General features: G+C 40.8%; 1 protein-coding gene across 1 annotated transcript; it reads right to left on the bottom strand.

Moving 5' to 3' along the window:
* Window positions 1–61: 61 nt before the first annotated feature.
* PolrMT (mitochondrial RNA polymerase) lies at window positions 62–23,717 on the bottom strand. The gene is made up of 24 exons (XM_074105182.1): window positions 23,456–23,717; window positions 23,223–23,333; window positions 22,575–23,142; window positions 21,852–21,992; window positions 20,754–20,928; window positions 18,463–18,573; window positions 17,902–18,063; window positions 17,142–17,471; window positions 16,541–16,681; window positions 15,932–16,050; window positions 15,069–15,237; window positions 14,362–14,480; window positions 13,874–14,089; window positions 12,931–13,080; window positions 12,294–12,476; window positions 10,295–10,504; window positions 9,473–9,627; window positions 7,702–7,853; window positions 6,154–6,313; window positions 4,608–4,737; window positions 3,654–3,776; window positions 2,543–2,714; window positions 1,977–2,068; window positions 62–1,502 (listed from the first exon to the last, which is right to left on the bottom strand). Exons 1-24 carry the CDS (start codon window positions 23,595–23,597, stop codon window positions 1,376–1,378), a joined length of 4,158 nt encoding a protein of 1,385 aa, XP_073961283.1. The 5' UTR covers window positions 23,598–23,717; the 3' UTR covers window positions 62–1,375.
* Between the last annotated feature and the right edge of the window lie 294 nt (window positions 23,718–24,011).

Here is a 24,011-nt window from a genome sequence, read left to right as displayed (position 1 = left end):
AATTACAGAATAATAAAACAATTTTTAATTCAGCTTAATTTATTGTTTGTTAGTCATCTAACAAAATCACAGACTGTTTTGTTGCATTGCACTACTATTAGGAAAGGGCGAGGCAGAACATTAATATAAAACGAATACTGCTTAGAGTTTAACTTAACAATAGCTGTTCTACACTCGCTCATACCGGGATACTACTATATTACTTTGTTTAGGCTTTGATGTTGCGTATTTAAATTGTTACAAATAATTTTGTTACTACTAACCATTAGGCTGCTTATCCACCATGATAATTTAAGTAGTGTAACACTGGAATCAAGCGCAGTAGAAAGGAATGGATATAGCGTGACCAGTGGATACGCAGCCTTAAGCACCTTAAGAACAATAAAATGACTAAACCATTTGTACTCTACGAGAGTCAACTACAAGTCTAATTCATGCCTCAGAAGATTTGTACTTCTGATTTGATATAAACGTTACCAAAAATTACAAGTTACAATATCCTACCTATCAACCATTATCAGTATCAGTCTATCAAACTAGATTGTGTGTCTAAACCATTAACGTAAACCACATTATAAATGTACGAGACAGTAAAAAGGCATCATTTAATTTAAATAAGCATAATATTTTAGAAAATTCATTATTATTGTGACAAAATATTGCTTCGATTACAATAAAACAAAATCATACCATTGTAGGGAACTCACGTTAGTTAGTGTTGCCACATAAGCGAAAATAAAGTATCGCACGTGCGAGTGCCTGTCGCTCATAAGGCTCTGTTTGCATTATTCCAGTGGTATGACGTTTTGGTACCACGATGCTTTTGAGTTCGATCACCTAAGTGTCATGCTACTCGAATGATTTCAATACATATACCGTGTTTTTCTTGATTTCCGTTAACTTCTGCAGACGGCTCAGTTTATTAATAGAAACTATCTGGTAATTCAAATGTTTTTTCATACGTAAGTTCACAGTCATTGTTAAAAAGATCAAATTGTAAAAGTTATAACACATAACAGAGGCATAAAAAAATATTTTTAATTCAATTTTTTTTTTTGCTAAATGTGTACGAATTAAATAACACATTTAGTTACGGACTCAAAAAAAGCGCCATAAAATGAGAAACCTATTAATTACTTACCTCAATTCTTGATTATCATTTAACAGTAAGAGTTACCTCCTCCCCCCTTGGACACCTCGGATAAATTAACATCATTTGACCTGTTGAATGTTCCCTTAAAATTGACGGAAATCAAAAATAACACGCTGTATAAACAGGGCCTAAACATAAAGCTGATTTTAGACACACAATCGCCTTACTAATTCAATCCTCTCCAAGAACAAGTGGAGTCAGTACCAGTATTAATTCGTTTGCCTAACTAAAGAAGTAGACGGAGTCGAGAACGCTGTCCAGTTGAAAGTCGCCCTTGCCTGGGACTCTCTTGAGTAAACTGTTGACGCGTCGCTTGTTCGGAGCGCCTGCGCCGTTGTCTTCGAGTTCACTGAAACATTTTTTTTTATTTCAAACTGACCAAATTGTACCAAATTTAAAATTATACCAAATTGTTAAGTTTCTCTTAGTAAAATGTAAAAAAAAATGTGAAATTGTTGAACTTGTAATTTTTGTGGTACAGGGGGCAGGTGAGTACGAAGATGTAGGTCACTTGTTCAATAACAAACAAATCAGTCAATACCCTTAAATCAGATATATAAATATCCGGCAAAAACAGACAACAGAAGTGAAAATTGGTTCCAAATGGCTATAAGGCCGACATCATGCTGACATGCGACATAAATTGGGTGGTACAATTTCGTGACAACTTGTCTTTGTTTCAGTCTTTTGACTTTGACTTAAAGAAACGTCAAAAAACTAGGTATTTCTCTTTAATATTATTTTCGAGAAATTTTTCAATAAGTTTTTTCCAATATATTTTTTACATTTTCGCGGAAAAAATGTTAAAAAAGCAAAGAGTTACCTTTCATCGTAGCTGTATCGTTTGACGAGAAAGTCTGAGAGATCTTCGAGTATCGGTTGCGAGTGGAGAGCTACAAACTGCTCGCGGCAAATCTGTAACACAATTATTTTTCATAAAACACCAAAATCATACTAATCACATATACTCGTACTTATGTTACCAAAACAGTGTCAAGATTAAAAGCAAATGAGGATTTAGGTGTTTAATTTGGAGTTGCATTTGATTTTATCGTAGAGCAAGAGCCCGTGACAGCCAGACCTTCGTTATTTTACAAAAGCTGATTTTTTTAAATATATATACGTTCCTAACATAGTTGAGAACGATCCTCAAACTATGAAATTTGTGTAGTGGTGGCTTTGGCAGATATTAAGTAGTAAAGGCCATAAAATTGCACCTCAAATTCGTTGCAGTATAAAACAAACGGTCTAGTTAGCGTGTCACCTGGTTCATAACGGGCACGGAGCAGGGGTGCGTCTTGTAGCAGTCGTGCTCGTTGTGGAACGAATCTGGCTAGTGGATGAAGTATATATAGTGTAGTATAGGTCAAGTGATGCAGTGTGTGGCACCTGGTTCATTGCGGGCACGGCGCACGGGTGCGTCCAGTAGCAGTCGTGCACGGAGACGAAGGCCAGCGGCGCGGCCTGGCAGTGCAGCGCCGTCAGCATCATGTGCGACGAGTCCAGCGAGTGGATGAAGTTCGGAGGAAACGCGTTGCGCTGTTTCATTGTGCACGGACGCCTGCGCAAACGTTGTTTTTATTATTATTATTAAAATTATTGAGGGAGGCAAGCGAGCATGCGGGTCATCTAATGGGCAATGATCACCACTGCCCACGAGTACAGTCAAGGAATTTAATTCATGGTCCACCATGGAACCTTTTCAAAGGAAAAGTCTTTACGACTTGTTAATTAATGCGATGTCACTATGACGTTTACTGTGAAATGGTTCCATGGTGACTACTGAATTAAACTCCTTGACCGTACCTTCAACTCAAGGAGTCATTGTTCTAAATATATAATAAATAAATAAATAATTAATACAAGCACATTTTGCTGTCCGTACTTGCATTGTTATCCAATCTACATAATGCATGTAAGTATTTCAAAATTAACTTTCAAGATTTTTTTTAGCCGGCGAGAATCCGGCCCTCCCTTTCTAATTGTCCATAATTGATTTTTCCCGACTGCACGCCCCCATTTCCTATAAAGCACCTCATGTATTTAAAAACTAAAAACAAGTAAACAAAAGCAAGGACACATAGTGTCTTTGTCCCTTAAGGCGACTCAACTCCCACAAAAACTTGCAAGATTAAACGTAAAAAAAAACAACAAACGAGGTAAGCTAAATAAAAGTCCTACAACAAAACGAAAATAGGAACTAAGTTTAGGGGCTGTTTCACCATCCATTGATTAGCCTTAACCGACGGTTAAATGTGATGTCGTCTCCGTCTATTCGAACAAAACAAATAAAGACGGCATCCCACCTAACCGCCAGTTAACACTAATCAATGGATGGTGAGGGCCTGTTTCACCATCTGTCGACTAACTTTAAGTGTCAGATAAAAGTAATGCAGTCTTTGTTTATTCGGACAACACAAACAGAGACGGCATCACTGATATCCGTCACTTAAAGTTAGTCAACAAGTGGTGAAACAGGCCCTTAGTATAGTATACTGACTGTTGGCTGTCGAGCGCCGTGCGGCTGGGCGGCGCCTGTGCGCGGCGGTAGTAGGGCTGCACCACGGGCAGCCCCAGCGGCGTCACCCACTCCACGCTCTCGCCGCACACGCCCGATATCAGCCTGCAAACAAACAACCCTATTTACCAGCCCGGATAATACCGACATGGAAATACCGCCCTAATTTTTTGTGTTCACGTCCATAGAAACTTATGTCAGTTTGACATGAGTTTGTATGGGCGTATACACGAAAAATCGGGTCGGTATTATCCGGGCCGGTAAATAGTGTCACCCCTCTGGAGGTTCCATGCAGGACCAGTTTGACTTTTGGACAACTTATATTAATTCATTTCATCAACCAGTTATAATTATTTGACATAACCATGATGATATTTACCAATCAGAATCTTTTCTTTTCCCTCAAAGGGTCACACAGCATCTCTCAAAAAGGTTAGACAGCTTCCTTCAAAAGGTTGGGCACCTTCCTTCAAAGGGCTAGGCAGTTTCCCTAATGGGTTAGGCAGCTTCCCTCAAAAGGTTAGACAGCTTCCTTCAAAAGGTTGGGCAGCTTCCTTCAAAGGGTTAGGCAGTTTCCCTAATGGGTTAGGCAGCTTCCCTCAAAAGGTTAGACAGCTTCCTTCAAAAGGTTGGGCAGCTTCCTTCAAAGGGTTAGGCAGTTTCCCTAATGGGTTAGGCAGCTTCCCTCAAAAGGTTAGACAGCTTCCTTCAAAAGGTTAAACAGCTTCCTTCAAAAGGTTGAGCAGCTTCCTTGGGTAAGACAGCTTCCCTCGAAGGGTTAGGCAGCTTCCTTCAAAGAGTCAGGCAACTTCCTTCAAAGGGTAAGGCACGTTTCCCTAATGAGTTAGGCAGCTTCCCTCAAAAAGGTTAAACAGCTTTAGTTTGAAGCATTTTTTTGGTGCATATAAAAACAAATGGATTGATCGTAGTACATACTTGGCGCAGTCGGTGAACCAGTCCTGGATGAGTTTGGTGGAGGTGAACATGGAGCGCAGACTCTCAAACGTCTTGCTGGTCAGATACTGCGAGCTCGCCCACACTTGATCCTTCGGGAACTCCTCGATATCTGCTCAAAATACATACAAATCAACTACAACCCTTTAACCTTGCTACTTCGGATACAGTGGATGCGGAGAAGTGATCGAAGTGAAGCAAGGTATATAGAAAGAGAATTTAAAAGTAAGCAATGGGCGGCCTTATCGTTTCAGAGCGATCTTTTCCAGGCTACCTTTACAAAAGACAAAAGTAAAGAATAGGAACAGAGGGGGCTACTATAAAATTTAAAAACCGAAGTTATATCGTACCGTCCCTCTCACTCCTGTATTAAATAATATTAGCGTCAGCGGGACGGCAAGACGTGAAGTTCGAATTTTGCATTTTTCGTAGTAAAGGGCCTGGTCAATTCACAAGAGCTGGCACGAATTGAACGATGGAAATGTCACTTGTCACTGTGTCAGTGCCGTTCTTATAAAGGTGCCTCTAATATTTTGTAATAAACTATATAATACTTATTTTAACATGATTGGCACTTATTGAATCAAGCTGTACTTAATTATTCACCTACATACATTGGCGTGCATTGGGTCGATTCTAGGGTAGGCAGTTGGTATACTTCGTTTCTTTTAGCATTAGAAAAAGGGTAAAAACGTTTAAAAAAAACAGTAACTATTACTTATGATACCAAACTAAAGTAAATGGTCATTCATAGGTATGTCTTTTCTAATTGTTACATATTTGCTGTGCCATTTTTCAAGTGTTTTTCAATAAAAACCCTTCTTTGTAATGCTAAAAAAACGAAGTATAGTTTGCGCCGCAGCAGCGCGTCATCAGCACTGGCGTTGCCCTTTGTCAAAAAATGACAAGATGAAGCACGTCAAAGTTCGGGAGTGGGGACCCGTGACATCACTCCATAGTAAAGTGTACAGTCGGTGCCCTAATGTAAGTATCCACTTTTCTAGAAAGAAAGAAAGAATGATTTATTTGCTTAGAATACGTAAATACAGATCTTAATTACTACATGATTTGAACCAGTATTCAGTCGACGAATCAACATGCAAATTGATAAAAAAAACACACATCAGCTTTATCTATACATTCACAATATTTTGAGAAAATTACTTTATATAATTAAAAATTTGTCAAATTTAAAATAAAATAGTAACGGTATGTCAAAAAAATTATGGAGATGTCATTGCAAATATTTATTGTACTTTGACAAATCTAAGTATTCCTTAACGCTATAAAAACAATGTTTATTCAACTAAGATGTCAATTCTCTATGGTACTAGTATGAAATAGTGGGTACAAAACAAAGTTAGGGAACCGACCGTACGTAGGTGTGACGTCACACGCAACTTTAATTGGTTATAATGGTTATATCTTCATCACTTTTTATGAAAGAAAATCTTATTCTGATAAACTATGTGACGGATTAATACGGTTTTTTTTAGGAATTTAGCCTAATAATATAAGTAATGCTAACCTTTGAGCTGTTTGGCGATCTGCAGCCTTGCGCCGAACCTGGTGACTCCATAGACGGTGGTCATGACGGTCTGTTTGATGACCTTGCGGCGCACGAACCCTTCCAGCACCCGCGCCACGGCCACGCCCGCCGCCGCGTCGCGCGCGCGCATCTCTTCCACCTGTCGATCACCACTTTAGCCAACTAGTTTCAAAGTTCAGGTGTATGGATCAATGCGGATTTACTTTTACCAGACCACCATCTACCGAACTACCATTACTAAACCACTACTCACAACCACTTACTAACTATCAACACACTACCGCTATCAGCGGCTATCGATATCCTAAATAATAGTCAAAAATTTTACTTCGTCAATAACTTTTCCCTGAACAAAGTATTTAACCCTTACTAAGGCCCCATTTATTGGCGCATAGTACCACAGAATCAAAAGCAGCTATCGAATACATACCTGACAAAGGATATTTTGAAAGCTAGTCGTATTTTCAATAATTACACTGGATATTGTAACTTATAACTATAACAATAAGGTTGAATTTCCAAGTCAATGCATATGATCTCTAAACTATTCCCTATGGGCTCAGATCAAATAAAAAAGTAAAGATGGAGAGCGGTGAACAGCCGAGTGAGGCCGATCAAACTACACCAATCCGTGTGCGCTTACACAGTGGCACGCACACACTTGCAACCAAACTACACCAAAACCTTATTACTTAGTAACGCTTTCCCGTGGAGCATGACGTATCTTAAACTTCGATAAATATAACTAATACTGCAAATTGTGTCGTGAAAGGATGTAAAAACTATCCGTCCAAAAATAAAAAAGCAGGATGGAATCACTTTTCACTAGCTAGCTAAACTCGAAAACCAATATTTTCATTAAAAATCGAAATAATTTTGTTTGAATTTTGCTTTGAACACAAAACGTCAACACTAGTGCTGCCATCATAATAATTGTAGTTACCCTATTATTGGGTAAAAGTCGCCTATGTAATACAATCTTTTATTTTTTATTTATGCCTACACCACATATCAGAGTGGCTGACGAACTACTTTAGTTTCAATATTTAATAACGCTATTAAAACGTTATTAACGATAACGATATTTTTGTAGTTGCGGGGTACTGAGAATTATTATGGCAACACCGGCCTGTTTATAAAACAGGCCTCACTTGGCTGTTTACTTCCCTCCATCTTTACTTTTTTATTTGATCTGAGCCTATCTATGGGCCTGTTCCACCATTAATGGATTAATTTTGTGACCAATATCTGTGATGCCATTTCTGTTGTTATCTGTCACATAAAACTTATCAATGATAATTGTGCGATGTTATTTCGTAATGAGTGATGTTTTGACAGTGGTGGTTGTGTAGTAAACGATTGCTCAAAAGCGAGTGGTAGCTAAGTACACTTAAAACTAGTTTGCTAATGCCGTACGAAACTTGAAACAAAATATCGGTTTTCCTTTTTTCCAGGGAAACTAGGAAACATCCTGAGCGACATTAATATTCTAGTTTTATTGTGATTGTCATGTTGTTCACCACTGACCATGGCGGCGACGGCGGCGTAGACGTCCTGCGGGCGGGGGCGGGGCGCCAGGTTGACGGCGGCCGCGCCCGCGGCGTCCCCGCCCAGCGCCGCGTAGTGCTGCAGCCCGTTGCACGACCCGTCCTGGTGCACCGGGAACCCGCACATGTACTCTGAGGAATTGACACAGCAGGGCTACTACGAAACTCGAAGTTCGTATCGTACTCCCTCTCGCTCTCGTATTAAATAGTATAAGTGTCAGAGGGACCGCACGACATGAACTTCGAGTTTCGGGATTCGTAGTAGCCCTGCAGGGGTCATCCTATTACGCAAGAATGCGGACGTACGTTCACAGCTAAGATGGGCTATGTTAGTCATCTTAGAGCGCATGAGCGCCAATGAGGGCTATCGTTATTTGTCTCACTAGATGGCGCACTGTTGCGTGAGGTTTTTAAGTATGGCTTTCAAAGTCTGTTATTACGGGCGTGAAACAAAGTTTAGATTAAAATCATTTAATACACCTTAAATCCGTACCATAAAAATATCGAGCATGCCACAGTGTTGCATAGTCCCTGTTTTGTTCGGAAAAAAGGGAGGACAAAGGTTTCCGAAAGACAAAACTGTCTCAAAACACAGACATTCATTGCCCCGGAACGCATATTTGCCATAATTAATTTCAGATATTGCAAAATATTCACAAAATTATTCTAATTATAAATAAACCCGCGTAGCTCACCCAAAAACTATGAGATTTGACATTTCGGAGACCTCACGCTACACTAGCGCCTCTAGTGGTGAATTCATTCGCGATAGCCCTCATTAAATTAGGAGTTCAAGTGGTCGCCATGGGCGAAATTGGTCTGATCATCATCATCACCATCATCATCATCAAGCAGAATTTTAGTAGTTTTTACTGCCCCCTCCCCCTTTTCAGCAAAAATAAGCAAATGCCCAAATGTACAACATAATGTACACAATATGTTCGATGGAATTACTAACTTATGTATGACAATGTAACAAAGTAAATTTGCTTTTGTTTCTCTGTTGTTTTACACCACGGCAGTTTGACTTTATTCTCGAAACAATTAGGTTCTAATTGCTTTGTTTTTTTTTCATTATTCAAAATCCATATACTAATATTATAAATGCGAAAGCGTGTGTGTTTGTTTGTATGTTTGTCCGTCTTTCGATCGACGATCGACCTGATTTTTGGCATAGAGATTTTGGGCCCGAGAGTGGCATAGGCTACTTTTTATTCCGGAAAAATACACAGTTCCCGGGGGAACAGCGCGCGATAACCGAACTCCACGCGGGCGAAGCCGCGGGCAAAAGCTAGCTGTTACTAATGAGGGCTATCGTTTTTTGTCTCACTAGATGGCGCACTGTTGCGTGAGGTTTTTAAGTGTGACTTTCAGAGTCTGTTATTACGGGCGTTAAAACAAAGTTTAGATTAAAATCATATTTAATACACCTTAAAACCATACCATAAAAATATCCAGCAACCAGTGTTGCTTAGTCCCGTTTTGTTCGGAAAAAAGGAGGACAAAAGTTTCCGAAAGACAAAACTATCTCAAAACACAGACATTCATTGCCCCGTAACGCATAATTGCCATAATTAATTTCAGGTAATGCAAAACATTCACAAAATTATTCTAATTATAAATAAACCCGCGTAGCTCACCCAAAAACTATGAGATTTGACATTTCGGAGACCTCACGCTACACTAGCGCCTCTAGTGGCGAATTCATTCGCGATAGCTCTCATTCTTTTAAAGGGGGCAATAAGACTGACCTTCATGATTGGGCGAGCGCACCGCGTTAGCGATCTCCATGCAGCAGGCGAGCGTCTGCCACGGCTCCTCGGAGTCGCGCCACCAGCCCGAGCCTTCCAGCGGGTTGTCTGCAGAGTCCAGGATTTTGTCCATCACGCTCTCTGCGTACGCCAGTCTGGAGATACATATAAAAGATGTGAGGCTTAAGAAACTAAGTAGCTAGTCAAGAATATAATATAAGCCGTGGTGGCCGAGTGGTTTGACCTATGGCCTCTCAAGCAGAGTTTTTCGAAATTCATGTGCGGAATTTACATTTGAAATTTACCACGAGCTTTACGGTGAAGGAAAACATTGTGAGGAAACCTGCACAAACCTGCGAAGCAATTCAATGGTATGTGTGAAGTTCCCAATCCGCACTGGGCCTGCGTGGAAACTCCTGCCCAAGCCCTCTCATTCTGAGGGGTGGCCTGTGCCCTGCAGTGGGACGTATATAGGATGGGATGATAGATAGATAGATAGATATAATCTTTATTCTTCAAAACAAAGACATGGCTTAGTAGCTAAAGAGTAATAAAATTAACAATTAAATAAAAACATAAATTAAATAACAATTAAACAGATCAGACACATAAATGAGAAGCCATGTGATGCACTGAAGAACAGGCGCTGGCTCAGCATTGTGCTGCGGTAAGCCGCAGCGCTGGTATGATGATGATGATGAGTCAAGAATATAAAAAAAATAAGCTTAAGTTCCTTTTTAGTGGGCGAGCGTCGCGCGCGAACTTAGTAGCAAGCTGATGGAGGGTATTTACTAGTCGTACTCGTATTATAGGTATAATAACCTCTCATCCACGGTATTCTTCTTCATGGTCCCGGTGAGGTTGACAGCGTGCAGCTTGAGCCAGGCGAGCCCCGTTGGGCCGAGCGGGCGCTCGCTGGCGAACCGGAGCAGCGCGCGGTAGGCGTCGGCGCCCAGCTGCGACAGGTGCGGCGGACACGCGTACACGCGCCCGCGGAAGTCCATGTTGTGGGGCAGCCAGAACACCTCGTCTCTGGGGGACGAGGATCGAGTTATACTTCGTTTTTTTTAGCATTAGGAAGAAGATAAGCGATCTTGACGTGTCTTATTATTGAAAAAAAAAACACTTGAAAAATAAGTTAAATAAATAAATATCACGGGACAATTCACACCAATTGACCTAGTCCCAAAGTAAGCTTAGCAAAGCTTGTGTTATGGGTACTAAGCAACGGATAAATATAATTATATAGATATAGATACATACTTAAATACATATTAAACACCCAAGACCCGAGAACAAACATTCGTATTTTTCATACATATATCTGCCCCGACAAGGGAATCGAACCCGGGCCCTCAAGCTTCGTAGTCAGGTTCTCTAACCACTAGGCCATCTGGTCGTCTAAGTTACAGCAAATACTAACAATTAGCAAAGACATAATGATCATTTACATGCTTTTGGTATCATACTCGTAAGTAATGGTTACTGTTTTTTTTAAAAAGTCTTTCAATAAAAAGACTAGTCAAGATTGTTTACCCTTTTTCTAATGAAAAAAAAACGAAGTATAGAGTGGTTGCAACCCGCGACCCGACTATACCTTGCGGCTCGTGACTGCTTTATAAATAAAAAAGATAAATCGTCCATTACTGGCCACCTTTCAATAGCTGGCCACCTTATACTAAAAATGAATTCTATTTATAGGTGACCAGAATTCATGTTAGTAACTATAAGGTAGCCAGTTATTGACACCTTATACTAAAAATGAATTCTATTTATAGGTGACTAGAATTCATGTTAGTATAAGGTGGCCAGTTATTGACACCTTATACTAAAAATGAACTCTGTTTTTAGGTGATCAGAATTATTTTTTAGTACAAGGTAGGCAGTTATTAAACGGTGGCCAGCTTGTAGAGCGCGTCGCACCAGAGCGAGTGCATCTCAGCGGACGGGGGGAGGGGGGTTGGGGGCGGTGGACGTCCAACTGACCTGTAATGGTTAGCCAGCGCCAGCTTGTAGAGCGCGTCGCACCAGAGCGAGTGCATCTCAGCGGACGGGGGAGGGGGGTTGGGGGCGGTGGACGTCCAACTGACCTGTAATGGTTAGCCAGCGCCAGCTTGTAGAGCGCGTCGCACCAGAGCGAGTGCATCTCAGCGGACGGGGGGAGGGGGGTTGGGGGCGGTGGACGTCCAACTGACCTGTAATGGTTAGCCAGCGCCAGCTTGTAGAGCGCGTCGCACCAGAGCGAGTGCATCTCAGCGGACGGGGGAGGGGGGTTGGGGGCGGTGGACGTCCAACTGACCTGTAATGGTTAGCCAGCGCCAGCTTGTAGAGCGCGTCGCACCAGAGCGAGTGCATCTCAGCGGACGGGGGAGGGGGGTTGGGGGCGGTGGACGTCCAACTGACCTGTAATGGTTAGCCAGCGCCAGCTTGTAGAGCGCGTCGCACCAGAGCGAGTGCATCTCAGCGGACGGGGGGAGGGGGGTTGGGGGCGGTGGACGTCCAACTGACCTGTAATGGTTAGCCAGCGCCAGCTTGTAGAGCGCGTCGCACCAGAGCGAGTGCATCTCAGCGGACGGGGGGAGGGGGGTTGGGGGCGGTGGACGTCCAACTGACCTGTAATGGTTAGCCAGCGCCAGCTTGTAGAGCGCGTCGCACCAGAGCGAGTGCATCTCAGCGGACGGGGGGAGGGGGTTGGGGGCGGTGGACGTCCAACTGACCTGTAATGGTTAGCCAGCGCCAGCTTGTAGAGCGCGTCGCACCAGAGCGAGTGCATCTCAGCGGACGGGGGAGGGGGGTTGGGGGCGGTGGACGTCCAACTGACCTGTAATGGTTAGCCAGCGCCAGCTTGTAGAGCGCGTCGCACCAGAGCGAGTGCATCTCAGCGCGCGCGCGGGCGAGCGCCACGCGCCGCTTGAACGCGCCGGCCGGCTCGCGCGCCGGCGGACCCGCCGCCTCCACGGACGACGCGGGCGGCGGGATGTCCAGCTTCTTATTGCCGCCCGACCTGGGACACAAATAAAAGTAAAAATGATAGTAGCTTGGAACAAATTACAGCTAAGTTTACACCTCACACTTAACAAAAACAGTTAAAAATAATTAAATTCACCTTCCCGCGATCGCCCTGTCGCCGATACGCGTCTTACGAATTTTCTTCTCTTATTTGTTCAATTTTTGAACTGTTCTTGTTATCGTTACGCGCTCGCCATGCTTGCAACTCGTCATTATATCACCAGTATGATATAAGGCTGTAAAGGTCTTCAACAATCCCTGTTCGCGACTGTACGAATATTTACGCGTGTGAGTGCCCCTCTTTATATTTTTGCGACTGATATTTTTTTTATCTATAGGTACAATGTGTTGCCAATCGTATTTTTTTTCCGCCGCTATCTTATCCCAAGACGCGCTTGTTTACACACAAAAAGCAGTAAATAGTCAAAAGCATCCCACTAAATACTGACCTAAAGATCTGCAGCTGCAAGTCTAGCACGGGCTTGTTGACGCGCCACGGCACCTCTCCCAGCTGGTTGAGGCTGTCCAGCGCGGGGTACAGAGCGGCCGGCGGCGCCTCCTCCAACCGCTTCCATTGACTCATCACGTAGAACGGCATCCTGGAAACGGTAATTAAATTAGGGGCTGTTTCCACCATCCATTGGTTAGTGTTAACTGACGGTTAAATGTGATGCCGTCTCTATTTGTTTTGTTCGAATAGACGGAGACGGCATCACATTTAACCGTCAGTTAACACTATTCAACGGATGGTGAAACAGCCCCTTAGTGATGTATTACGAGCCTGCGACATCGCAGAAGAAGAGGATATAACTATTAGCTTGATGGTAAACTAACATTTTCTCTTGATAAGTGGTGGTGGCAATTGTGACGAGAAGTTGTGAAGAATAAACAAACTGTAAGAAAATCAAAAATTCCGATAAACTGAGATAAAATTAAATTCTACGTTTATTGTTTAACCTTTTCAATAACACATAGACTTTTTGTACTATTGAAAAATATGACCTTCCGGCTGTTGCCAGCGACTCCCCGTGTTATGAGAATTGTATTATACCTACGGGACACTTTCTCATTCCGAATTCAAAACCTTTTCATTATTGTCTGGTATCCTTAAATTTTTGGTGACGTTTTATAGTATTTTATGCAACAATTGTATAATAGGGGTCAAAAAAGGTGAGTGGCGTGAGTTACGCCACGAGCTTTTTTTGACTTATTTATACAACGTTGCATACAATAATTTTTCTACGACTATTCACTTATTAAATAAAATACAAAATATATATATGTTCTTATTACTATTCGTGATTAAGTAAATCACAGAAAACAGTACAGGAGTAGAAAAAAGATGTAGTTAATGGCGACTTTACGTATAATTTTTGAGAAAAAGCAAGTTACCTGATGAGCGGCGTCTTAGTGAGCAGGTACGCGCCGGAGTGCAGATGCGGCCAGGGCTTGGAGGGCGAGGCGGGCGGCACCAGGTCGGCGCGCATGCGCAGCGCGGCGCGCGCGGCCCCCAGCCACAGCCGCGACACCGACGGGTGCGGCTTCAGCTCCAGCCGCACCAGCCGGCCCCACGGACGGTGCACCTTGTACACGGCTGGCAGCTTCTTTCTGATAACACATATTGACTAATTCTAATTGGGTCGATGTTGTTATTCTGCCCCGTCAGCGACAGTTTAATAGAAGAAATGATGTGTCACATTATACTAACATGCTTATTAGATGACCAAATAGAAGGGACTTTAAACTAACACAAAAATGCATGTTTGGCAAATTTTACAATTATTTATCAAGAAGATTTTTTTTCATATTCTCACAGCGACCCTTTCTGGGGGTTAAATCATACAAAATAACAACAAAACTAAAATACAACAAGTACTCACTGTTTAGCTTTGGGCTTGAACATGTTGACATCTATCTTGACGTCGTTGATGATGATGTTGTAGAGGAACTTGCCGACGCTCTGCCGCATCTCCATCGGCCAGGGCGTCTCCTCCATGTCCTGGCACATTCACAAATAATTATTTCTCAAAAATGACCGTAAAAGTTGACATTATTCTTTACATATCAGAAGGCGAAGTGCATAGTTTATGGTCAGCGAAAAATTAAAAAGTTAAAAATGATTGCTGACTCGTTAACTCGACAATAATGTCGCATACAAATTCCATTATTGTCGAGTCTCAAACTTTGAAAAAAGTTAAAACGGCTATGGAAATGTTGGCTTAAGTCGTATACAGCTAACTTAAATGGTAATAGTTATTTAGTTGGAGCTCCGGACTTTTTTTATTGGGTCTGGAACAGCTTCTGGTGTTTCGATGGAAAAATACAACCACAGTTTTTTAAATGAAACAAAGGCGGGAAAACATAAAAAAAAAATTGGAATAAAATTAGGTGTTATAATGCATTTTGAGAAAATGATTATTCTAATTTAGCTTTTTTCCTTTAACATTTTTGAGAAAAAAATTCGGCTGGAATAGCAATTGTTGGCTTCGTATTAGTTAAATGGATTCGCAAGCTCGACTATTTAATACTCATACTCAGCCAGCAATTGCTTACTTCCATGCCACGACGATAATCTACTATTACTCACCAGACTAGCCCCCTCCCTGTTCCGATGCACCAGCAGCTGCCACGCCTGGCGGCTGTTGAGCGGCACGTCTCCCAGGCTGCTGCGGTCCAAGTACCACTCGCAGTACTGGTCGTAGATCTGGGATATTTTGGCCAACACACCGTTTTTGCGGTACTGTTCTACTTGGTATCTGGAGGAACGATTTAGGTGCTTTATTTTTAAATACAGGATATATAGTGAGTGCCAGTCGGAATAGTTTACCATTAAAAATTCTAAACGACTTAAAATAAAGAGGAGGATGTATACATGTATAGGTAGAGTCATTCACGATGACGCGTGCCGTGGTTCCTATTACAATGTCATTACTGGCTAATTTTGACAAAATCACGCGTCTTTGTGGGTGGCATTAGGTATATGTCGGTAAGTATTTTTTTAATGTACTCAAAAGGCCGTCGAGCTGGCGCTATACAAATACAATAACGTCACAACGCTGCTGCATGGCAATAGGATTAGCGAGGTAGATGATGGTAACCCGCAAAACACATCATTATATAGGGAGAGTCATTCACGATGACGCGTGCCGTGGTTCTTATTACAATGTCATTAATGGCTAATTTTGACAAAATCACGCGTCTTCGTGGATGGCACTACGTATACTAAAAGCTAATACTCAGACTTGGTTTATAATTTGACTACCAACTAATCTTATAATTTAGTCCCTACCTCTTTCTCTTCTTTCTCAAAAGTTGATTGGAGGAGATCGCAAAGCAATAATGTAATAGTGTAATGTAGTAATGTTCTTGTACCTGTTTTACACCTCTTACTATTGTGATGTTCAATAAAGAGTCATTGTTCTGTATAATGTTAAAGTGAAAGAGTCTTACTTGTGATAGACCTGCGTCCCCAAATCCCGCTGCAGCAGCTTCAGCGTGGGGCTGTAAGTCTCGCTGCCGTCCACCAACTTATTGATCTCGCCCATCATGAGTTCCACGAATTGGTCCACCTGGAGAAACAAGTTCTTATTGTACGTAGGTATGTATAACCATACCGCGGAACTATGCAACTTTCCGAGATAAAAACTTTCTATGTTAGCAAACATCTAGTTAGCATGGTGAACGGCTGTGTTGCTCTGAAGATGAGTTCTAGTTAAGTTCAAAACGCGTCAGTGTAGTGCGGTGATGGTGACAGATGGGTTTGTGTGACTTATGTGTTCTTACAGTGTGTAGGTGGAGGAACTGCATGAACACACATTTCTTGCACAAAGCTGTTATTAAGTCGCGAGTTAGCAAAGTAATTGTTTTAGTTCATTAATAGGGTCAAGTTAAAAAGCTTGTAAAAAGGAACTAAGGCCGTATTATATAAAGCGTAGGCTCTCACAATGGCATTAACTATCTCTTTCTCAACGCGACGGAGGTACGATACGACAAAATGATACAAATGTGGACGCAGCTTTACACATCAAGCCCTCTGTTCTAAATACCAGTGACTCATACCTCCAAAACCTTAAGATAGGGGTAGAGTGTGATGGCGGAGTGCGATGCGTTGCACTGCGAGCGGAGCGTGCCCAGGTTCCGGTTGAACGACTCGCGGATAACTTCGCGCCACTCGCTCTCCGTTGCGCGCATCTTTTCCCGCTGCAAAGTACAAAAAAGTTAAATACGTATTCAAGGTCAATGTAACAATATTTTTATTCAGTAGACTGTGGTATATTGTATTTCAATCCAATTTATGAAAACTGTAAACAAAGACGCCATTTACCCGACCACAGACATTTAGTGATGTGAAAACCTAGAACCCATTGCAAAATAATTAATCTGTTTAGTAACCCCACCACCCCCAAAGCTATTGTCCCGACTTTTTATTTTTCTCCCACATTTTTTTTATTTTAATTTAAGTTGTGGCAATAAAGGTTATTATTATTTTTTATTTTTATATCGATAAATTTATTTGTTGTTGTATTTATTGCCACTAATAAAAATGAACACTTTAAAGTACTTAACACCTACACCAAGTATTAAAGCTAAGCCGCGAACGGCTGGACATGGCGAAACTATAATGGTTTTTTTGTAAGACTACGGAACGAAAACTACTTACATATAATTTGACAGTAGGCGACGCGTCATCCTTGACATCAATATTCTCCACCTCAATCTCCCCCTTTATCTCAATCTCCATTTGTCTCCTCCCCCTCTCTTTCAACTCTTCCAAGGTCATCAACCCTTCAGCAGGAGAATGCATGAGACCCTGTCTGTTCTCCACGGCGTCTAACTTAAGCTTCGTCATCAAAGGACAGTCGTAGTCCAGCACTGGTGGGGTATAGTGGGGGGTGAACTCTGGGTCGAGCCTGCGAACTGCTCGGGAGACTAGCTCCCGCTGGTCGTGGAGAAACTGCGTTTTGTCCAGCAAATCGTTTAGAGTGATACCCTTTGAACAAAAAAATAACATGAAATATGATTAAATTAGAAGTATAGGTCGATTTTTGACGATTTTTGGCCGTTTTTGTCAAACTTAAAACCTAAAATTGCTAAGTGGCTCCGAAGCGGTAACGTTTCGTGTGCTCTGCCTACCCCATTTGGGAATACAGGCGTGATGTTTGTGTGTGTTGTGTATAGGTTGATTCACAAGAGCTGGCACGAATGGACTGAACGAAAAAATGACACTTAGACATTTTAAATATGAATTTATCAATAATATGAATTTTTGTTTTCGGGTCATGAGTGTTTATTATATATTTAAGCATGTATTTATCATTACAAGTGCGTTTATCCGCTGCCTACTGCACCTACTGTATAAGCTTCGCTTAGTCTGGAACTAGGTCAATGAGTGTCAATTGTCCCATGATATTGATATTCACCTTTTCCTGCATCACTTGTTGGTAATGCCGCAATATCTGCAACTTGTCGTTCACGTTACTCCTCTCGATGCACTCGAAAGTGGCCGCGAACGTTTGCGCGTTTGGCTCGACCCCATCCGTGGCCATGGACGACAACAAATCCTTTGTATGGTCCAGAAAACCCTGAAATTATGAATACATACATAGCATTGGGTAAAATATAAGGCTCCAAATGGTTCGGGTAAAATAACACACGGTGCCGCTCGCCAGTTCTGTTAGCTTGAACTTGGCTTGGCTTGGGTTTCGCACCGGTGACCCGTGACGTACTCCATGACATGAGAGATCCGAAGCTTATTCAGTCATCATCACCATCATCATCAGAATGAGCTCGGGCCGTAGCTCTCACGCGGATCAAATGCGGTTTGGGAACCTCACACACACCATTGATTTTCTTCGCAGATGTGTGCCGATTTCCTCACGATGTAAAGGTCTGTCCTCTGCTTGAGAGGCGCGGCGAGAGGTTATATCTTAGGCTACCACGACTTTTGCTACAGTAAGTTATTTCAAATACAAATATATTACCATGAATGCATATCCGTGTAGAAGTGTATTGTAGACTTTGATGTCGGTTATTTTGGGGTGGTCGGGGACCCTGGCTCCCCTTTGCCGATAATACTGTAGAACTTTACGCGCCTGAAAGTAAGGTAGGTACACTTTAATGGCAGGCGTTTTCAACCTTTTGAATTCTATGAGGACTGTTTAAATCGCAACTGTCATTACATTAAATAGTTATTGAATACAAAACCCGGGACCTGAGATGCTGCGGTAACGTGGTCTGTCTACTCGTTACCACGGCCACTGCAATGTGGCCAAAACGTCGAGGTAATTATTATTCGTTTCGTTAAGCATGATAAGTCCCGGGTGTCACGAAAATTTAAGACATTATAGAACAGTACCTGGGTGAACGAGCTCCGCTCGCGCTAAAACTCGGTAGCTAGGTCGATTTTTCATCCCCTACATACAAAATTTCATCAAAATCGTTGGAGCCGTTTCCGAGATATATATATATATTTATATAATTAGAATAATTGCTCGTTTAAAGGTCACCCTTGTTTCGCCATCCATTGATTAAATTTATTTATTCAGTCTCTGTTTGTTTTGTTCGAATAGATGGAGACGGCATTACATTTTATCCGTCAATTAAAATTAATCAATGGGTGGTGAAACAGCCCCTAAATGTTTCTAAACATCATTTCTGTAACGCTCATACGCATTGAAGCCCAGAAACTTAAAACGGAATGTTTGCTGAGATAAATCACAATTTCCTGAGATTGCGGCCAAGTCGCTGTCTTATCATTGTTCAATTTATCTTGTGCTAAATAAAAGTGGATCATCCATATGATGTCATAATATTTATACATATTTAACTTTTAATATTCTACTTTGCCCAGCAGTGGGACACCTCTATAGGCTTCTAAATAATAATAATAATAATAATAATATTCTACTAGCCTAGCAGTTGTTTACATAACAAGTTGTGATGCGAGTCATTGACATTTCAGTTCACTGAACTATTTTATCATACAGTTACTTTTGACACCAATTTGCATTGTTGACTTAATGTATAAATGACTGTATAATCCTGACTGAACAGGACCCACATCATACAATATGATGATGAATGTATGAGGAAACACTTTGTACTATTATAGTTAGCACACATTTACAACACAAATAAAAATATGTTAAGTAGTTAGACTTGAAACATAGTACTCTCCCAATTTTAATTTTTTGCATTACGAAAGATTTTTTGCAGACAAAGTCGCGAGCAACAGGTAGGTTTAGTTTATATATAAAAAGAAAAGTTTCGACTGACAGTTTGAGGCATAGAATTTTGCTTACATGATGTAGACAAGACAAGGTCTGCAATCGGGGAATAGGACATCTACATGTTCATCTATATTTAACAAAAAAACGGGCCAAGAGCGTGTCGGACACGCCCAAGATAGGGTTCCGTAGCCATTAGGAAAAAAATCATATGTGCGTTATAACACAATTAAAACACTTACTAGTCTTAAAATCTATTACCAGAAAAAGAGCCTATCTTCACGGCACTTACGTCCTTTTGTTGAGAAGCGCAGTTTTTCGGCAATAACTCAAAAACGTTATATATCCGATTATGTTGAAACCAATTTTCGTTGAAAGTATTTATTAAGCGTTACCTTTCTATATCTTTTGCATATTTTTTGGAAAAACGGTTTACAAGATAGAGGGGGGGGGAAACACAATTTTTGCTACTTTGGGGGCGATTATTTCCGGAAAATCAAAAAAGTTTTTGAGAAACCTTACTATCTTTTCAAAAGAGCTGTCGAACTATGTGCCACACGTTGATGCGTTAATTTTTATTTTCCAATTTCTGTTATTTAACTACAAAACTAAATAGCGGCTTTGACAAGACATCTGTACTCCAAATTTAATTGATATACATCTTGTAGTTTTCGAGTAAAATGCCTGTGACATACGGACGGACGGACAGACAGACAGACGGACTTGACGAAACTATAAGGGATCCTTTTTTGCCATTTTGGCTCCGGAACCCTAAAAAAGTAAACTTTGAGTTTGCCCTTTGTATGTAAGGGGTAATTTCTAGAACAACTAAAATGATGAAAAGAAAAACAAAAATTTTATAAATCATGTCTCACAAGAGCTTAATTAATATTTATCTGGCATTGTTTTGTATTTAGCAGCATTTTCGTTAGACAATCCAGAGAGTGAAAGAAGCGATAGTTTGGTCATCACATCACTGATGTCTTTTAAAAATTCTGGTGGCAAACATATTCTTCAGACTCCACACTGGTATTTAGCTCACTCACCTCCTGCACCATATTGAGTGAGCAGAGCAACTGCAGATGAGCGACGAGCAAGCGCTCAAGTCCTTCCTGCTTGCCTTGTAACTCTAGTTGTTTCATGTCAGTCTTCATGCTCAACTCCTTGATGGCGCGACGCTTCTCCAACTTCTCTTTTTTCTTACGCTTCAGAGCTTGCTTACTAAAAAAACGTAAACATTTTTATAGCAATAATATGCAAGGTTCACTCACTGCTACCTTTTAACCTTTTCAATTTGGTTTCGTTCACGAAACCGTTATTTTTAAACCGGTTTTTAAGGGAACATTTCCATAAAGTTCTTGTCAGATAAACCGGTTAAGAACAATAAAAACCGGTTTATTCCGGCGCAGGATAAACGTCGCCGCCCGCCGCCGGCCGACCAGCTGTCACTCGTAGAATAAACAGGTTTATTTAGGTTATAGTTAAGTTCTTAAAAATGTTCGCGTTCTTATGAAAGTTCGGAGTTAAACCGAAATAAACCGGTATTTACCGCTATTTTATAAACCGGTTCCTAGCCTTGGTGGTAAATTAAGCACCAAATGAAACTTTTTTGTAATTTAAAACCCAAAACAGGAAATTCATAATTGAGGCCCAGGTGAGGACTAACATAATGGTGTCCCCACATCTATTGAGGCGGAACCGGCAATAAAAAAGAGCTATAAGAGCAAAAAAGAAGTCGTCGGGTCGGCAGGCGTCAGCCGAACCGATCCAATCCGAACCATGACTTTTTAACTCTTATTGCGTTTATATAAAGATACGCTAGAAAATAGCGGTTTTTGCCGATTCTGCATCGATTGATGTGGGGACATCTTTACACTAGCAGAAAAATATTTTGAAAAAATTCTATAGTACAGTCAAGTGTAAAAATATGAACTTGTTCAGTTCCAAAAATAAGTACCACAGACTCTTATTCCGACGCAATAAGGCAGTAGTAACATATTTTTGAGTGGTTCAAATAAATACTTATTTTCGCACTTGAATGTACAAAGCACATCACTGCCTAAAGAATAAAGACGTCCTAACTTTGTCATTGGCTAATGTCCTCGTAGAAATCATTAAAAAAAAAAGACGTAGATGTCACTTACGCTTTTTTTATATTCAGTTTCTTGACCTCAAGAGCAGCCTCATTCTCACCAAAGTCGACTTCTCTACCCTCCTGGAATTCATTGTGCAGAGTCACGTCATCATAAATGTCTTCTATAGCTGGATGAGCTAAGCCTTGGGTCCTGTGAAACAATTGAACAACTAAAATGTTTGTTTTTTGTTTTGGAAATGCTATTTATGTTATGTCACATTTAGTAATCCAGAAAATAATGTTGAGTAAATTTCCTTTATTTATAAACTATCTTTTGCGCATAATGCAAAAAAATTCATTGGCCAATATCCCATGGGAACTGCAATTCATGAGGAAAAACTATGCTATGTCCTAGGGTCTACAACTATCTCCGTATTAAATTTCATCTAATATTGTTTAAGCTAGCTAGAATAGATACCAGATTGACAGAGTAACTTTGCTGTTACTTTATTAAAAGCATGATAGAACTTGATAATGGCCATTCTCATTTTATTGTGCACCTGTCTAATTACCATACTGCATTTTTACCGCACTAGTGACACGGTTATAAGACTTGAGTGCACAGTTAAATGTAAATGGCACCCATCCTTTTTGTAGATGTGCACTCAGTTTCAGTGCCGTGTCGCATTTGCCTGACAAAAAAAGCGGAACGAGTATGGCTTTTAGTCTTAACATCAAATTCGTGAGATAACACAACAACAATTTACCATTTTATACCAGCTTTTATACTTACTGTAAACTTGAAAAAGAATTCAAAAGCTCTTGGCCATAGGGATCAAGCTGGTTTTCAATAAACAGTTCCCGGAATACAGTGTGAGGACTCTTTGGTAAAGGCTGGAAGGCCACTTCTTGGTCCTGTTTGGAATCCACAGCCATCATGTCAAACTCTTGGGTGAGACCCTCTGTTATGGCATATCTCAGGTCCTGCAGGCGTTGGTCATAAATAGTAGCTTTTCTAAAATTATAGTAACTCTCCTTTACCATGTCAATATACTGTTTAGTTTTTAAATTATCTTGCAAGCTAGAAATTTTGTGATTAGTGTAAATGAGGGCACATTGGTCATCTTCCAAACTTATCTCTTTCGGGCTTGAAGATATAGGAGCAGTCTTCTTTAATATTTTATCTTTAACACTTTGCAGGAGTTCAGGGTCAACTTCAATGTTCATGGGTTTCTTTGATGGCTTTGTGGTTAGCTGGTGCAACTGGCCGAGGGAGACTGGGCTGTCAGCAAGTTTAGACAGGTGGATGGCACGTAATTTGCTTATTGAGACTTTCATTTCAGTCATGGCTTGGTCTCCAACTGTTAAAAAAGAAAGAGATATTATATTATTCAAAGTTTGTTTACATCTGAATGTAAACAATGTTGAAAGGTATACTAACCCTCTAAAAGTTCTCCATATTTCTTATAGGTTTTGTGTTTCCCTTTCTTCTTTAGAGATTTTAGAGCGCTAGCCGTTCTCGTAGACTGGTGCCTTGCGACGAGTAAGTTTTCTGAAAAAGAGCCGAAAGTTACGCAACTCAAAACTTAGGTTAGACTGTCGAATTCCGACATGTGATAATTCTAAACATAAAATCAATCACTAGGCATTCCACGTACAATCCAAGAAACTTACCTATGTTGTGTTGACCTAGAAGAATTTTTCGACAAAAGGAACATTTTATATCCGGACTTCTACTTAGAGACTTATTTGAAGGCAATGATATGTTATAAAGACTTGTCTGGTACAAATTTCTAGCTGATATAAGTCGGTGCATTCTCTTTTCATTTATGAACTATCAAAAGTAAATTATATAAAACATGCCGAAACCGAAAAACCACGTGAAAATCAACGAGATGTAGAAATTACGCACTACTGACAGACTGCGCTGACTGAGACCGTTGACAGTGACAGTTGCAGGTAGGTGTGCCATGTGTGTGTACTGGCAACATTGAAAAAATCAGTTGAAATCTGTTCCACCTACAAGAAAATCCGTTTATAATAATAAAAAATCATTTTCTTTTTCGCCAAAGCAAGATGGTGGAAATATTGCCATAAAAAATAAAAAATATTCTAAAAAAACTTCCATGAAAAAAAAATATTATCTAGCAGTTTGATAAACTCAATCACAGAGCATGGGTAAACCTGGCTGCATGAAGTAAACCCCTTTGGTTTTCCATTTAACTATTTA

This window comes from Choristoneura fumiferana, chromosome 23, assembly GCF_025370935.1.
Source record: "Choristoneura fumiferana chromosome 23, NRCan_CFum_1, whole genome shotgun sequence".
Taxonomy (NCBI): Eukaryota; Metazoa; Arthropoda; class Insecta; order Lepidoptera; family Tortricidae; genus Choristoneura; species Choristoneura fumiferana.
This window is presented reverse-complemented; position numbering and strand designations above follow the sequence as displayed.

What these genes read in the sequence shown, in the direction of transcription:
- PolrMT (XM_074105182.1), bottom strand. Translation starts at nt 23,597, where the DNA reads ATGCACCGACTTATATCAGCTAGAAATTTGTACCAGACAAGTCTTTAT. An exon ending in AACAAGTGATGCAGGAAAAG is followed by an intron (nt 17,472 to 17,901) that starts GTGAATATCAAT and finishes TTTTGTTCAAAG; the next exon opens with GGTATCACTCTAAACGATTT. An exon ending in TTGCAGCTGCAGATCTTTAG is followed by an intron (nt 12,477 to 12,930) that starts GTCAGTATTTAG and finishes TTTGTGTCCCAG; the next exon opens with GTCGGGCGGCAATAAGAAGC.